Raw genomic sequence first — 18,675 nt, 5'->3', positions numbered from 1 at the left:
GATAATTAGATAATCGACCTCCCATTAATGCTTCAACACGCCGTCATAACTACTCGTGGGAACATCATCTATACACGTATGATATGAATATTAGCTAATAATTTCTATAATAATTCTTAAAGCTCGCAGATCCGGAAAAAAACTGAAAGGACGGCCCTGCTTACAGGACTTGCAGTGGATCTAAGAAAGTTTCTTTGTACAATCAATAGGTAGATAAAAAGGGTGGTATAAAAATGGGTGTTGGCCAGATACCTCCTACCCATGGTCCACTCTTGTGAATAATTATTGTAAAGTTAGATTTTAAAAATATTTTTTTTAACTTCAAGTTTTTTATCTATATGTAGGTATAAAATTAAAAACATATGAATGATATCGATCAGGTTCATTCATTTAAAATATTAAGAAAATATTCTGATTAGAAAAACTAAACATAGACAGACAGGTATTTAAAATATGCATTACTTTACATACCTACCAACACATGATTATCTTACTAGTATTATAATATATGGTTATTATATTACTCACTAGTTACTTATATTATTAAGTAGAAAATTATTTTTGATAAACAAAGACAAACATAATCATAAAAGTTGTATAATTATAATTAATATACAATAATAGAATGTATTGCGTATAACATTCTAGGCGAATATACTATAATCTATAGCTTTTAATAAGTTAATAACTAAACATAGTCTCTAAGTAGTCATTTTACAAAAATTCAAATTCAAATTTATTTTGTCAATACATTAAAAAAAAAAATTATTGTTATCTTATGTTATTTTGATTATTATAAATTATTTAAATACCTATTCAAATGTGTTTTAAATATTGAATGTAATTTGACAAGAAAATAATATTATTTTAAACACTAAATATGTATTCAAATTATATTTCTGGTTGTAAATATAATTGTAACTATTCATAAGTCATAGACAACTTTCTCAGTCTAGTTATTATAATTGTTCAGATTAATAATTAGGTTTAATGTAAAATTTTAATCTAGAAATTAGGTTATTATTGTTTTTTAGACTTTATAAACTACTTATGATTTACTATTATAGTTATTTGCATAATATGTCGTCGGAGTATTGTAAAACGTAAAAAAACTAAACAGTATACACTACAGTAAAATATAAAAAGTAATTAAATAAACATTTATAAGATTATCCTCATGGGATGGGGGCGACAGCCTAATTAAACGAAGCCCTCCCCCTCTACAGTTATTAGAGCTATAATAACCTAAAGTATATTTTCAAACTTTCAAAACAGCAACTGTATATTTGATTTAATTATAATGATAACACCAAACGGAACGAAATCAACTTGACAGTCTTCACGGACCTCCTGGCCTAGTCTCGATAAAAAAAGCCTTATCAGGGCTAACATAACAATACATATATTATCTAGAAATCAAATAAATAACGCAGTACTTCCACGAAAAAAAGTTTTTTTTTATTACGAGTCCAATACCTATAAATTAAGACTACTTAAAAAACATTATTTTAAATTACGATTATTTAATCTGCTGCCATCTGGTGGTCCAAATTATCAGCTCACATTATTGAACTCATTTAAAATCTCAATAACAATATAATGTATTCGAAATATTATATTAAAATAATATAACGATTTATGATAATTCGATCAATAACTATGGCTAACATTCTTAATTCAATTTTTTTTTTATTGCACACTACATACTATACTAGTACACGCATATTATATGAAATACAAATGTTTATTAATACATCCTAAATAACTTAGTACGTACGTTTTTTTTTCTAGATCTCCGATTTCGAAAATCTGAGTATGATATGAGTTGCAACGTATTGTAATTCATCGTGTAAAAAAACTCGTTTGAATTTATTGTGTATTAGAGAATATTCATAACTATGTGTAATATTATACTTTTGGTATATTTTTGATACTGGTTCACCAATGTGAAATATGCATTTTTTTAACATGTTTTGATTTAAAACGTCTACATTATTGACAAGATCCCATATCCTACATCAGCATCACATATTCATACTGTCACAAACAAGACAAAACCTAAGTAATTGAAATTATGCTACGTGCCCAATTGTTTTATTTTCAAGGTTTATGTCCCACCAAAAATTATTACATTCTAAACTGGTTGGTTGAATGAGGACATAAAAACTACGGGTTTATGAGAATAACATTGTGAACACAAGCCAATATCTATTTGAAATAGATTGAATTGTAAACTTATTTTGTATGGACCTACCGGGATGTCAATCAAAAATTAGTTAAACAAGTTAAGTCTTATCGAAATCGTGATAATATTTATGTATTGGCATTTAGCATAATATGCATAATACCTATACAGATTATAGCTAGGTAATAAATATACTATTGATGTACCTAATTCGGAGTTATTTACAAAACGGATTTTAAACAACTTCAAAGAATAAAGAAGCAACAAGTAATACTATTAAAATAAAATACTTATATACAATGCCTAATTACTTACACATAATAATACACATACAATACAAATACATTTTTAATCAATAAAATCTATTGTTGGGGAATAATATAAAAAAATTAATGCGATGATCAATAATTTTGAATATTATATTTTCTATATTATATAATATGGATTTATCAGAATTAACCATACTATGATATGATCATTAGTATATATATGGTGTACAAAGTTTTTTTAAAATAATTAGGTTGCAAAGCTTATAATGCACTATGCGTGATCCTCAATTGTTATTTCGATCAGCTGTTGGTGGTGAACGGTCCTATATAGTGCTAGTCTGATTTGTTCTGAAGAATGTAAATAAATCTTTTTTTCGTGGTATTTGTGACATTTGACTATCGTTCATATTATTGTTAACTACATATTATGCTTTAAGGAAACTTAAATCTGATCATAGGATTGTTAGTTGTGCGTGTAGTGAGCATCTTCCCTTTTAGGGCCTGTGATAGTGCCAAAACATTCTTTTTTTTTTTCATAGTGTTTAAGCTTGGTAAGTACTATGTGTGTTTTTTGATACAAAATAAAATGTATATACAATTAATTTGGATCAGTCCGTAATTTATATGTTACCCCCCACTTGTATAAGACAGAATCGACAGTTCTACTGTCTCGTATTTAGATTGATTTCAATAATACCTACAGCTTATGCAGTCATGCAGGTAGTATAGGCATTATGAGACGAATGAAATATCTATATAAACACATCTTTTCAGAAGACAACATGACAGCGTGCAATCTATAAAATCTATAAAATAACTACTCAGACTATTATATACTAAAATACAGTTTGATAAATAATGTATTCACGATAGTGTATTTAGTTTTATAATATGTTTACTAATATAATATACTGGGAATTACTATGAAAGAACAAATTTTTAAATAAGAACAATGAAGAAAAAAACAACATTTATACTAAGTCGACCCGTTAAATTTTAAATTATTAACATATTGCGGCATGCAGTGCGTATTAATGCCCTTTAATTTTGGCAAGGAAGACAACACTTCTGTGTAGTTCTTCATGCATAGGCACATCTCAGGAATATATCTGCAGTATTATTTGTCGGCACTCTTACGACGATATTTCTATCAATTTCATCTTAATGAGGTATTACAGCATTGACCTCAGAGTTCACTCGGTACAAATGACCACCACCGAGCTGATGGTTTAGTGCGCAATTTTTGCGTCCTCGACCGTAGCCTGTATCGTGTGCGCAAGCAGTTGACGAGAAAAAACCAATTTATAACACATACGTTTAGCTTGTCCAATAAACGTTTATGCGCACACTCTTGTGCATTATATATTTTTATATATTACGCACATACATATGTATATAATATATATATATATATTATATATAATATATACACACAACTATACAAGTGTATACTGTATGTGCTTCATTCTAGTTTGTCCCCATGTAAAAACCACTCCGGTGTCATAAATCAACCATCGAATAATTAGTTATTGTTGCTGATGGCGCGCCTTGGTGGTCTCTCTCTTTTTCTCTTGCTTACTTTTTGTCTCTGTCTCTGTCTATCTCTCTCTCACTCCTTCTCTCTCTCTCTTTCTCTGTACTCTCAGGAGTGCGTGCACAATGCATTTTTTAGTTCGTCGAACCCGAATCGCATGTCCCTGTGTGTCACTAGTTATGGTTAAGTGGCGAATGTAACAGAAGGAAATTTAAAAAAAATAATACTAAAGTATATGAAGAGTTGAAAAAAATAACTTTTTTGCAAAACATGTACCTATTATACGTAAGTATATAGACAGGGAGCAGATGGTATGTATAGACTTTGGTGGAAGGAAAAAAGGAATGAAATCATTAACGATTTAATAAGAAAAAAAATATGTATCTACTTGGCATTGATTTATTTAGCAAAATTAAGAGGACCACAAAGAGGAGGAAAACCGGCAGCCATATAATTTGACAAAGCCGGCGTTCAGTTGCGTTGATTTATAGAATACCCGTTTTACAGGGCGATTATGCGACTAAAAATACCATCCATCTTAGGGCTTGAGAAATAAATTCTGTTGATTGGAATGTTAAAGTTGCATGTGCCTACTTCATGACTGAATTGTATACTAAGAATAGTAATTATTGCATCTGTTATTCTCCCAAAATTCTTATGTCATTATTACTCATTTAATTAACTTAATATATAACACGATGACAATCATTAAATTATATTATCATTTTAATACTACCTTATGGAATATCAATACAAAGTTAATTAAATTATAACTTTAATTGTGTCCTAATGTAGAAAATAATGGTTATATCATTATACCAGTTACTTATTATGTTAAACAAACAACTCTACTAAGAAGATTCCATACCGAAATTTGTAATCTTTGTCTCTCAGATATTATTACATGGTATGCTAAAAAGTATTAATTATCATGCAGATCAATCATAAATAGCTGCAAAGTGATTTTAAAAGCTATATACCTACATCTTCTATCACTAAAACAAATTACTATACATAGAAACGTATAATATATTCAAGGCATCTTGTAGTATAGTATATTTTAGTATAATTAATAAATAAAAAGCCTTAACAGCAGTTTAAAATTATTAAAAAAATACATTAAAAAAAAAAAAAAAACATAATGCATAATAAAATCCATTATAACATTCCCTAAAAAAAAAAAATGATTCATTCAAAATGTTATAATCAGTATTTTATCCATAAAAAATATAGTGATTTGTAATTGATCTTAGTAAAACTGTGAACGTGGACACGTGGTCTTGTAACACAAAGATAATAATTGTACTGGTAAATGATTTTGAACTCGTTAAGAAATAGGTATGCAATTTTTTTGTTTAAAAGGGAATATATTAATATACAGGAAAGTTAAACAATTTTTTTTATACTTATTTTTTTAAGTAGTTGTTAAAGATCAAAGACAATAAACAACATGGGGATCACAATAATGCAACAAATTCAAATTGTTAGTAAAAGTAAGGTATAATAAATTATCTATTTTATTTTTATCAGTTACCTAATGCAACTCTTCGCAGATAAGATCGTGCATAGTATTTGAAAAAAAAAAACGAATTAGTCACTCTGCTGTATAGTAGGTTTTGAGTAGGTCATTGTAATGTGGGTGCGTTAGATTTTAATTTAATGATAAATCATCACATAGGTTTAAAAAACGATCTCGAGTGGAGACGTTGGGTCAGCTTTTATTTCTTAGGATATTGATATTTAGAATTTATTTATATTACTTTTAGTAAAAGACTTGTAAATTGTAATACAATATGTTGAAATAATTTTTGCGAATACACCATATTATGTATTATATAATAATAATTATAAATCATATAATATTATTCTTATAACTCAATACCAACCGGTGCGTAATTCAAATATTCAATATTGATTTTCCGCATGATCTGCTATTCGTTTTATTTATTGACGATTATGAGTTGTATATTCTGCAGTGCGTAATGGTTTGTATAATTCATTTTAATATTTGTGAACGACACTTTATAATAATCTTAAGAAATCTTATAATCAGCGATTGACGAGTTGAGTTGTGAAGAGTACAGGATTGTATAGTTGTACAGGGTGATTTTAAGGCATTTTTTCTCCATGTTTATTTTTAAATTATGCATTCACATAGGCACCTATGACATTGAAATTCTGATTTTTGCAATTGTTTAGAGTAGGTAGTTAAAGATGATATTTTCAATTACTCAGATTTCTAACAATATTTAAGAAGTATCTTGTGGCGATACCGACATCGGTTTTTCAGATGCGAACTTCCATGTTTAATGCAAATTGTGAATCTCATGATTTTGCAGGCGAAATTGTTGATTTAGAATTGTAATTGAAATTTGAACAAAAATTTTAATCATAATCAATATATAAGAACAGATCTTATATAAATATATCGATATTATTGTTTTAAAGTTGTGTTGTTAAATGTCAAGTTAGTGGCTTTAAATTTTACGACTTGAGATCTTAAATTGAGCATCAAGTTTTCAAATACAATAACTAAGTGAGATTGAATAAAACTACAGGTACTAACTTTAGCTTAAGTAAAATATATACATAATATACGAGTAAATAATATGGTATTAATTAATATTTAATATTAATAACACGACTTGGAGATTGGAGTAGTTTTTAACTTTTAAAGGACTAAGAAAAACTCTAAAAATTAATTATTTGTTTTTATTTTCCCATCTATATTTTATTTTTAAGTAACGTTAAAAGAGTGGTCACTTGCGTTAACTCGTGACGTCATTGATTATCATGAAATATTGATATGTATAAACTATAAAGTGTTAAAGAAATAATAATATGCGTGTGCCGTAACACAATAATTTTTTGACTAATCACCACTGGTAAGTAGAAACTAAAGTTGGTTATATTTTCCACTAGGTGAAATCGAATACATCGAATTGCAAGCTATTGGGATTTTTATGGAAAAAATAATATCTACAATCTCTAATCTTAAGTGTTCGTATATTGTGTGAGAAGCGTTACAGAATAACCGGTGAAAACTACCATAGGCGTAACTAGGATTTAATAGTTTCAGGGGTGAGAGTCCTAGAAAACTAATGTTCAAATAAACTTTGAGGGCCCCACACCTCCACCATAGTAAGCGTAACTGTCCTCTAAAATCAAAATTAAAAATGAACAGTAAAATGAAAGTATAAATGCATCATTACAAACAAAATGTAAATAATAAAATAAGTACAATATAATTTATTATAGGAGGCTAAATACACATATAGAGGAGCTAAGTCCTCCCCTAGCTACTCCGATTAACACCACCCAAGTCTCTGATTGTCAACCAGAATACGAATTGGTGACTAAGTTATAACTTATAAATTATAAACATCTCCCTGCGTGTTTAATGAGACTTATGTTTTTAAATATTTATTTGTTTATTTATTTATTAGAATAAAATATACAATATTTAATTTTGGTTCTCTTCTCCATCTCTTAATTCATTCCCTTCCAGTAGACATTTACTTAAAACAATTATTATTAAAACACACCTGTTCCATTTCTTCACATCCGCTTAGCTTACCACTGACTTGTCCAACCAAATACCACCCCGACAGTCACGATCAAAATCATCCTAGACGTGTCTGCGGGTCCGAGCATAGAGTAAAAAGAATTATTATAACTCTGTGGGGCCGAGTGAAAGTATCGTCAAGACACGATTATTGTTATTATATTATTTTAACAAAAACAATTCGTGTGGGGTCTATTGGGGTAACCTACATTATGTGTCCGACAAGACCAACCCTTGATAGCAGGACTTATAATTTTCTAAATAGTAAATTCTATTACTCCCCATCGCTTAATGGCACCACCATATTGGTTCCATTTCACGCCAACCTATACAATATATTGTAAAATTTAACGGTTCGTGTGTAAGCACTAAATAATGATAATATGTAGCGTTCGATCCATCCCATTACACGATCAGCCCCACACAAACCGTGAGATTTCGATGTTTGTTCAACTGCCGCCGATAGTTTATTTTATTGTTATTTAATAATAATAATAATAATAATACAACAACAAGTACAAAGAAATCGTTATGATATAAAGTGTAAACAATTCGTTCAGGTTGATGGAAAAAGAAGGTTAGCGTAAACCAGACCTGATTTCAAATTTAAAACGTATTCGTTTATAATATATTGATGTAGTAAGATACACTGTACACATGGTCATGACTCGTGACATTAAATTTAATCGTTCAGTACATGATGGACAATGGACATTAAAACATTTGTATGAACTTATATTTTTTAAATACAATATAATATGACAATTATTAATTATTATTATGTTCTAAATATAGAAATACTTAAAGTTTTTTTAAAACAAGCTAATTTAATAACAATCTGTGACAAAGTACGGTATGATAAATATTTATACTGCACCTACCACACGTCTTATTATTGAAAATAATTAAGTTGTACACATTTGTCTCATAATATTAGCGTGGCGTCACGAAGGCTAAGTTGTATTCAAACCGTTTCGCTGTTGTAGTAGGTATATATAGATGTATAGTGTCTTAATCATCTGAATGTCTTTCTATAATTCTTATCGAGACCCAGACGACAATTCAATTTCACCATAATTTGTTAACACACCAGTTTCAGGTATATTATTATATATATAATATATATGAATATATTGTAATCAGTAGGTGCGTACAATGGATCTTTAAAGCCGTGTTTCAAGAACGACTATAATATATAATTCCGTAAATGACACGATGTAAATCGGTAATGGAAGACTGTAAACATTACATGTTTTCGGACTGATCACTATACAGCCAAAATAATAATAATAAGTAGATTGCAGATAGTCATGTTATACGTTATCGCGATGTAAACGTGTATAGTATACATGAAATATTTGTTTTATTTCAATTTCATTTCATGTGAAAAAAAATACAACACTCGAACTGGATAAAAAATGCAGTAAATTCAATAAGTTTAAATGGACCAATCACAGACCACTAAATCATGTTTAAGGGACCATCAGGAGGTCACTATTTATTTATTTTTCATTAAATATTTAATAATATTGTAAATGCAACACGGTATTAATTACTTAAAATTCAAATAATGTTGACTTTGACTTCGTGGGGACTTTCATGACGGACAAAAACAGAATCTGAGCTTATCAATTAACAAACATAACGGTATGGTCATTGAGTTGTTATTATCATACTTTAATAGTATGTAATATATCATATACATATACATCATCGTATATGACAATATGTTTGTTATTAGATGTTTGAACAAGAATTCACTTTTTTCGTGACTGCTAACCTTTTCTAGATTTTTGTTCGATCAAAAACTTAACTTGGTTTTCTTTTAATGAGCTCAATGGCTTGTTTCAAAATCCAATAAAAATTTTTGGATGAACGAACGTGAGTATTGTAATGTCATTCTTAGGATAAACAAATACAGAAAATACAAGCGTAATTTACACTTAAAATCGTAATATTTTATCGTAGTTAAAAACCAAATCAAAAAACATACATTTTAATTGATATATTTTTATTATTTTATTATTTTTTTTCGTTTATTTATTTATTTTTTTTTGTAATTATTATTTTGTTTACGAATCGTATAACATTTTATAATTTTTCGTTTTCAACGACATCCATTCATCAACTTTTCGATTCCCACAATAATAATAATAATGATAATAATAATAATAATAATAATAATAATGATAATAATAATAATAATAATAATAATAATAATAATAATAATAATAAGTAAATTAATTAATAATTTCAAAATTAAATTACATTAATTGATTAAACCTAACAACATAATTTGTATGTTTACTCGACGAGAGTTTTAGGACAAAAAAATACTAAAAATAATTAAATAATGATAATAATAATTCTTAAAAGGTTAAATCATAAAATTATAACAGGAACCAATACCAAAAAAATCAACTTAACAAGGTCATCAAAAATGACGCTATTACCAAAAAATAAAATAAAATAATAATACAAATAATAACACACTCGCAAAATAAAAGTTAAGACAAAAGAAAACAGTATTTTTCATAATTTACTTTTAACCTAAACGTCTACTTTCTATAATATTAACAATACAATTTTTGTTCAATTAATTTACACGTACATGATAAAAACAGACGAAAAAAACACATTTAAAATAGGTTATAAACTATCGGACGTTATGTGATTTAATTATAATATAATATATATAATATATATAATATATTTTATTTATAGAATAATTATTATCTAACGAAAATTGGTACATCTAGTTAATGCCCTGAGATGCTGCACCATTATTGTATTTTATAAATGTATCTATATACTCATTATCTGTATATAGGTATTTTAAATGTAATATGGTTATAACATAATAATATTGTAATATGACGTTTTATATTTTGTTTGTACATTTGAAAAATATGAAACGGAGCAGAAACACAGCCTTAGGAAATAAAACAGAATAAAAAGCTTTGCTGGAACTTAAGAAATATATAAACTTAAGACATTTACTATTTTATTATAAATAAAAGGTAACAAATAAATCACCGTAAAAGTAATACATTGCACTCAATTTAACACACATATTAGTATTATTGTTAAATAATATTTTTTTAAATGTTTTTCATACACACGAGTGTATTTATATAACAGACTATTATATTTTAAATATATTAATAAGTACTATAAATAATGAACTGTTTGGTTTGAGGTGTATTTGTGTGAATAATAATCGTATAATAGAATATATTATTATTATCGTTCCTGATATTTATTACTATTTTTATTTTCATTATGTATATAGAGGTACCTGTATTGTATTATAAATGTTTCATGATTACCCTGCATGAGTGACGAGTGTATTTCTCTATAGTTAAGTTTAAAATCCTATTTAGAACTATTGCAAGAAATTAAATAAAAAAATTAATCGTTTGCCATGAGGACGTACCTTCGAAACGGGTACCACGCATACCATCTCTCGTAAACTATACTCTTATCATTTGCTTATTTGGATTGTTACAGTTGTAATGTCATAACGATATTAAGTTATTACTGTAATAACGATGATGATATCAATGAAAGCTGTTATTAAAGTTTGACCGACCGCTTGTTGGGAGACACGTAAAGTTTTAATGTAATTTCGTTGGATACATGATATAATGTTACTTCAGTAATCAAATTGCTGGTAATATTACGTCCCATTAATCACAAAATTGTACAAACGTATGCGTTTTATGGCTCAGAAAAAAAAAACAAAAAAAAAACAAAAACAAAATGGCGAATAAACAGGAACTATAAAAAAAAAATATGTATTTTAGTGGCTTCATAATATACGAGGAACAATATTGTATAATATATTTTGCCGTTTTCTCTTGCTGATTTCGAGGTAAATATCATGTTTTTATCTCTCAAAAAACCTACGAAATGCAGTAAAACTTAAAGCCAACATGTGTGTATAGGAATCACAGTTTCACAGAAGTATACACATGATTAATATCTAATAAAAATTAAAATAAAATTACTGTAACTAAAACTTAGGAACTGTATGTAGACACCATAATGTGTTCGGCTGTATATTAGGTAATTGTATCGTTTTGATTTGTTTATCGGGCTGAGATGAAATTCTATTGTTTCGGAACAACAATTATTATTTATCTTTAAAATGGCTACGTTTCGGTCTAGAATAATATAATTATAATTTTTTTTTAATTAACGATACGACGATCACACTTATAAATATGTACACGATCAATTTGTTTAAAAATCTAATTTACACGTTTCTTTGTATTCACTAGCTGTAGTAGTAGTAATTTTGTTTAAATTTTTTTTTTTTCGTACCAAAACTTTTTCATAATTTTTTTATTATTTTATTTCAATCCCTTATCATTAAAAACGATTATTATATATTACACGCACGATTACGAACCACGGCCGTACGATTCGACCGAATGATTATATTATATTATATTTATAATTACTATTATTATTTTTATACGTATTATATTATAATGGATTACGGATAAGGGCGAGAAGGAAGGTTCGAAAGGATTTGGGGTGGGTGGAGGTAAGGGGCATGCACGCACATGGTTGAGGGTGGGATACGGGGCGGCGATTCAGCCAAACGCCCGTGACGACGGCCACGTGGTGGACAAGGGACGCGAGCGCTCAAGTACATGACAGGCTTATGCGCATTTTCCGGTACACCCGGCGCGAAGAACAACGGCGAAATTATGTTCGGAGCACCGCGTCAAACGCCGCCAGCGCGTAGTCCCTAAACACCCCGTGTCAGTCTTGCTCCTTGTCCTTGTCATCAGCTTCCGGACTCAGTCTTTCGTCTTCGACGTCTTCGTCGTCATCCTCGTCGTCTACCCCATCGTCCTCGTCACCGGCACCGGCACCGCCGCCAACGTCACCGTCACCGCCACCGCTGCCAACGTCACCGCCGCCGCCGCCGCCGCCAACGCCGATACCACCGGCCTTCGAAAAGTCCATGGCCACCACGTCGTCGTCCTCGTCCTCGTCTTCCTCGTCGTCGACGCCGCAATCGTCGTCTCCGTCGTCGTCGTCGCAGTCGCCGTCACCCTCACCTTCGCCGTCGCCGTCGACGTCACCGTCACCGTCACCATCGCCGTCACCCTCGCCGCCCGTCGTCGGTGGTTCTGAGTTGCTGCGACTGGCAGCCGGAGACTTCATCGCGTAGTCTAGAACGACGGCCGACTGCAGTGGCTGGCCGCCGATCATGTCCTGCAGTCCCAAATACTGGTGTTTGTCGGCCGCCGACATCGACGACATGTGCTGCTGTTGTTGGTGCATCAGGTGTATCATGTCTATGCCCATTGGGAACGTTGACCCAAAGTCCGGGAAGAAGTTGGGTGCCGGGAACGCGGGTGGGTTGAATCCTGGAGGTCCCAGCATGAGGTCGACGGGTTCCGACGGCGGGTTGCAAGGCTGCAGTGACGAGCCGTTGCCTCCGCCGCCGTTGTTGTTACCGGAACCATTGATATTCGACTGGCCGTTATTACCGCCACCTCCGCTGTTGTTGTTGTTGCTGTTGCTGCTGTTGTTGTTGTTATTGTTGTTATTCTTGTTGCTGCTGTTGTTGTTATTCGATATGGATCCTAAGTGCAACAAGTCCAGTGGACCGTTTATATCACCGAAACATTCTTTTTTCAACTGTTCCAGTTTTAGTGATTTACCATACTTGCCACGCACGTACATGAGCAGGCTGTTGTACGGTATACCGAAAATTCTGGACGCCTGTGACGTGGTCATCTTCTTGTTCCACACGTGCTGTAGAGCTTCCGTGAGTTCGGCGTTCGTCCAGGACCTAGGAGGACCTCCACGTGGAGCGCTGTGCTGGCCCTTAGGACGTCCAACTGGGAACATTTTCTCTGCGAAGAAGAAAATAAGGAAGCAATTAAAAAATGTAAAAAATTAACGAATTAAAAGTCTCTCAGTTATTTTACTTACTTTTCTTTTTACTCGGCGGTGGATTGTCGAACCTCGGTTCGATCAGTTCGTTTAGCAGTGGGTTTCTGCAGCCGTCCAAACCGGGAAATAGACCTGTTATGAATAACGATCACATTAGAAATAAATTCTAGTACACACACACATAGACGAATAAAATGAAAATGCATAATCTACTATTTAAAAAAATATTTAAATGCCATTGCACTTTCCCCGATATGTTACACTGTGTTAGAATAATTAGTTAAAATGATAAATCATTATCTATGGATTTGGTGAAACCACATTGATACCACATTATAAGATTATTGTTATCTATTGTATTAATTTGTCATCACTGTTCGCGAAATTATTATCATAGGGACTATGATATTTGTTAGGTATATTTTTTTGATTTAGCATCGGCACGATTGATTTATTTGAAATTGTTTGGAATTAATAAATGTCATACTTAACTACATTTATTATAAGCCAAGTAAGGCGAAGTAATAAGGAGACAAATGAAATAAGGATGAATTATATTAATGTGCTAACCTTATTATCTATAAGCTGTAATTGTAAAAAAAAATGTTTTTTTGCAAATTTTGTGCCTTCTCCCCCATTACAAAAAAAATCTTTGCTACAACATCACTTCAAAATATAACTAGTGCAATGAAATTATTAAGTGATTAGTTTTTAATTTACAATATGAAGAAAAAAACCATCCACGCAATCAAGATCTTAACAAAATATTTATAATTTATTATTTACTTCAAAATTGTTTTAATTCTCAATTTATTATATTATTTTTTCAGATATTTAAACAAATTTAATTGATTGTAAATTATATGAGTTGTAATTTGTTTGGAAACCTTATCCATATTAAACTCATAAAATAATATAGATATAACTAATAATATTCCAGAAGTAATATTACAATAAAGTAGGTTTTTAATATTACGTTGTAATTATTATAATATATTATAAATTAATATAATTACTGATTAAATATTTATTTTTATTGTATAAGACTGTATGACATTTAAAAACTTTATTGTTAAACCATTATTATTATTAAGTAGAAAAATCAATTTTGATTTACTCCTTTTATTTCAAACACCACTACATGAAAGAAAATAATTAGTCTACATTAAACGCCTTAAAAATAATTTTATAATTTATTTTTATATTTCAATTTCAAAATAATTCTTTGATTTTTAGTTTTTATAAAACAGTCAACTATTGTAATACGTAATGAAATATTTTTTTCTGTTAATCTTACCAAATTGGGCATCTATTGGAAACACTATAATAGAAAACAAAAACAAAAAAGTATTAGCTTCATATGAACTCTACAAAACTATAATGAATTGTAAAATAAATCAGAAACATTTGATTGCTCTTGTCATTGTTCAAATTTACAATTGTTAGACTGCAGATAAGTTTGAAATAAATTAAAATATAAGACACTTCATATTATTAGAAAAAAACTCATATGGTATATGCATGTCGAGTGTACTTTTAAAATAACGAATTCCGAACAAAAAATTATATAATATAATATATTATTATAAAAAAGAACACTAATAAGTGACTTACAAAAAACACTGGTACCAGTAATTACTTGGTATGCAAGACTCTTAGTCATACACACAAGCTGAATTTTTGTTCTCTCTAACTTTGTTTTATATTTATTAACTCAAAATATACATATTCAAACTTACTGTGAGGAGGTCCTTGTAGAGATAGCGACGACAACGGTCCAAAAGGCGGAAACAGCGAGTTCTCAAAGTGCGGATCCTATAAAAAAAACAAAAATATATATTATGAACTCTGTTTCATAATACTGCTAAAATCCAATTAAAGTGCGTGCATATATTATGGCAAACAAAGTAAATCCTTTCTAACGTATACAAATTAATTGTTCATGAAAGTATTTAATTTAAATACCTAACTGAAACTGACCATTAAAATCTGTTGAAGACTCAGAGTTGTGTATTTTTTTTTTTTTTAAAATTAAAACCATATTTGGATATAGCACTATAATATCATTATTAATAGGTACTATTCAAACATTTCCAAAAAGTAAAGCCACTTTTAGAGAAAAATCTTGGTCGTACGTTTTAGTTACTGCCGAGGGATTAAGAATATTTTGTATATCCTATACGTTTATTAAAATTGTATAGCAGCCAAAAAATATCATGGTTACTTCGGTTGACATTAATAATATTTTCAAGGACTTTAATTTCCAAAAAGAATAAGCGAACTAAACAGTAACGACGAGTCCCCGTGGTAAAGAGGGGTGAAAAAATAAAAATAAAATACGTAAAACAAAATATAAGGAGCGAAGACGTGAACTCACGTGTGGGTTAAGTGGTATGCTCATGGGATCCGGCCCGTAATAAGGGAAGTCCGGATGCCTCTGATGCTGTTGTTGGTGGTTGAGATGATGATGGTGGTGATGGTGGTGGTTCTTTTTGTTGCTCGACTGGTTATTATTATTGTTATTGTTGTTTACGTTCGGATTGCCACTGTTGGCAGTCAACTCTACCGGCAGATTTTGTCCCAAGTCTCCAATCATTTCTGATTCTTCCACTTCGACCTTCATTTGTTTCTGAAAAAGAAAAAAAGCATCTCGTTATACATTTTTAAGCCCAAAAAAAAATTACTGCCAAGTATGACGTGTTTCTTGAAACACATTTATTAAATGATTGTAAAATAATTGTATGTGTAAAAAAATTAAATATATTAATTCATTTAACTAATGCGCTGGATTGTAAAAATAAATTATTTTTTGAATAGCTATAAATTAATATCATCTAATAATTTTTCTTTTAAAAAAGTACTAATTAATTTTATATTTTATATTAATATCAGTCGTCTATATAGATTTGCAAGTTATAATGAAAAACTCACATTTGCCGACGGTGACGGTGTCCTATCTGGCCTCTTATTGTTACAACTTAAATTTGTCGGCACGTTTTCGTTATTGATATTTTCATTGTTTGGTGACTTTTTCATCGACAAATTTTCGGCGACATTGTTACTGAAGTTTGACGGAGAAGGTGCTTTACTCAAATCTTGTGGACCAATCGCTTCACCCGATCTTCGTCTGGGTCGAGCCTAGATATACACATAATAATGTCAATAAAAAATTATTATTTTAAGGTTAAGTAGGAAGTTGACAAAATGTAAAGTTAAGCATAATTGAACATTTCTCTTTTTGAAATATAGTAACTCAGTCGGTTCTTCGAGGCGGAGAAAAGAGAATTGAAACACAACGAAAGAAAAACTCCACACTCAGGTTAGGTTACGTAATGATATCATTATTTGGTCACAACAGCAGTAGGTACGATGACTTACCTGTTTCCTGCGAGGCGTCGGCGATGGACAGTTCCTGTCGTTGAACGTGATGGGTGGCAAGTGCTGTATCTGTGGCAGATGGATGTGCGAAGGATCGTAAGGATTGGCTGCAGCGGCGGCCGCAGCGGCCGCGGCGGCCTGGAAGAACATCCTGGTGGTCGGCGACATTCGGCCGGCCGATCCGTCGCGGTGATGCGGTGGCGGCAGTCCGAGCGCGTGGTGCGGCGGCGGCTGCGACTTGTTGCGCGGACTCTGAGGTGAGTCGGTGGTCCGGTGCCTGTGGTGGTGATGATGGTGATGATGACCCTTGCCCGGGGAACTTTGTCCGTTCGTCAGCTCGTGGCCGGCGGTCGTGCTGGATTTGCTGCCACCGGGACTCTGGCCCCTGCTGGAATGGTGATGGTGATGGTGATGGTGGCCGCCCACGCCGTGGTGATGAGACGACGGAAGCGGTGGCTGCTGTTTCTGTTGTGACGGTGGCGGTTGGATGTCCGTGGGAGTCGCCGACGACGAAGTGGGCGAATCGACGAACAACGGAATGCGCTCAGTGTGGGCTAGTCCGCGGATCTGCAATCATACAATCATGAAAGCGATTAGTGGTCGAAATTTACGACCCACCACCCACCCTTTGGTAGGGTTCCCCTTGCTCGCACCCCCTCTCATAATCAGCACACATATGTTACTGTTATTTGTAATATTATGTAAGCACATACGAGTTGACATGAATACATGATCGGTGAGGAGGGTATGACGACGGGTCGTACTGTCGTGGCTCTACCCGGTGACATGAATTGGCGGCCGACCAATTAATTTTTTCTTAATAATTTTTTTTATTCTGTTTACCAATGGCAAAGGTTATTGTGTGATTCATTTTTAGAACTAAGAATGTTTTATAATGAGTAGATTCCTTTGATTGTAGTATAACATTGTATTATTTTTATTGATTTTTAATGTTCACGCTAATCCAAAGTGTAACTTCAAGGTTTAAGTCCACTCATTATTTTACTATAATTGCAATGCATGTATGTTTAAATATTATGTAGCTTGAGTATGACTGGAATATGATGAAAAAAGAAACCTAATAATGAATACTCTCAAAACTGCAAAACTTCCTGAACTTATTGTGCTTTGGATAAAATCTTATAAACATCGAAATGTCACCAATTTTTTTATCACCATATCCGTTAGATTTGTACAAGACAAATCTCTGTTATAGTTTAAACTGTATTTAGGTGCTGAAACGTAGACATTAATGAAGTACTGAAAAAAATGTAAAAGTAAGTCTATAGATTTTTTTTTGTTATTTCGTTACTTTAATAATAGTTTGAGCACAGCAAATTAATGTTGTAAATTTATAGTTGCTTAGCCGCAAACTAAAATCAAACTATACCCGGGATCGTTGCAATTATATCTCAATTTATAATCCTCTTATAAGGTTTAGTTTGAATAAAATGTTATGCAAGTGAAAAATAAATATGGTCATCGATACCAAGAGGAGTTTACATGAAAGTCCGAGAATTTGTCTTCGTAGGTACATATAACGTTTAGGTCTTCTCCCCTAGATCACGGATAACACTAATAATATTATAATGTTTACGTACTTGTAGCGTTTCAGCAGCCTGTAGTAACAACGGCAACTGTTCCTGGCCAACGTTAATCTCCCCTTTGTACATGAAGTGTATGATTGCTCTCATCTCCCAGTCGGGAAGGTCCTTAAGCACGATCACAGGATGTTTGCACGGGGTTTCAGAGAATAGCCTTTGAAAATATGGACTAAAAAAAAACATACGACATAATTAAAAAATAATAAAGTTATTATATTTCC

At 31.4% G+C, this 18,675-nt stretch overlaps 1 protein-coding gene across 3 annotated transcripts in view; it reads right to left on the bottom strand.

Annotated features, from left to right (window-relative positions):
- Window positions 1–9,956: 9,956 nt before the first annotated feature.
- Window positions 9,957–18,675, bottom strand: part of LOC111037826 (transcription factor mef2A-like) — a 63,076-nt gene continuing 54,357 nt past the window's right edge. Inside the window, exons 3-10 of one of the 3 annotated variants that reach the window (XM_022320604.1) lie at window positions 18,452–18,623; window positions 16,851–17,417; window positions 16,404–16,610; window positions 15,850–16,101; window positions 15,212–15,287; window positions 14,770–14,793; window positions 13,512–13,604; window positions 9,957–13,432 (exon numbers count right to left, since the gene is read on the bottom strand). In XM_022320604.1, coding sequence (XP_022176296.1) covers window positions 12,327–13,432; window positions 13,512–13,604; window positions 14,770–14,793; window positions 15,212–15,287; window positions 15,850–16,101; window positions 16,404–16,610; window positions 16,851–17,417; window positions 18,452–18,623 — 2,497 coding nt within the window. In that variant the 3' untranslated portion in view covers window positions 9,957–12,326. The remainder of the gene's footprint in view (window positions 13,433–13,511; window positions 13,605–14,769; window positions 14,794–15,211; window positions 15,288–15,849; window positions 16,102–16,403; window positions 16,611–16,850; window positions 17,418–18,451; window positions 18,624–18,675) is intronic. The other 2 variants (XM_022320602.1, XM_022320603.1) reach the window with 2 other exon arrangements.

This window comes from Myzus persicae, unplaced genomic scaffold, assembly GCF_001856785.1.
Source record: "Myzus persicae strain clone G006 unplaced genomic scaffold, MPER_G0061.0, whole genome shotgun sequence".
Taxonomy (NCBI): domain Eukaryota; kingdom Metazoa; phylum Arthropoda; class Insecta; order Hemiptera; family Aphididae; genus Myzus; species Myzus persicae.
Note: the sequence above shows the minus strand (reverse complement) of the source record. Positions and strands in the feature narration are given on the sequence as shown.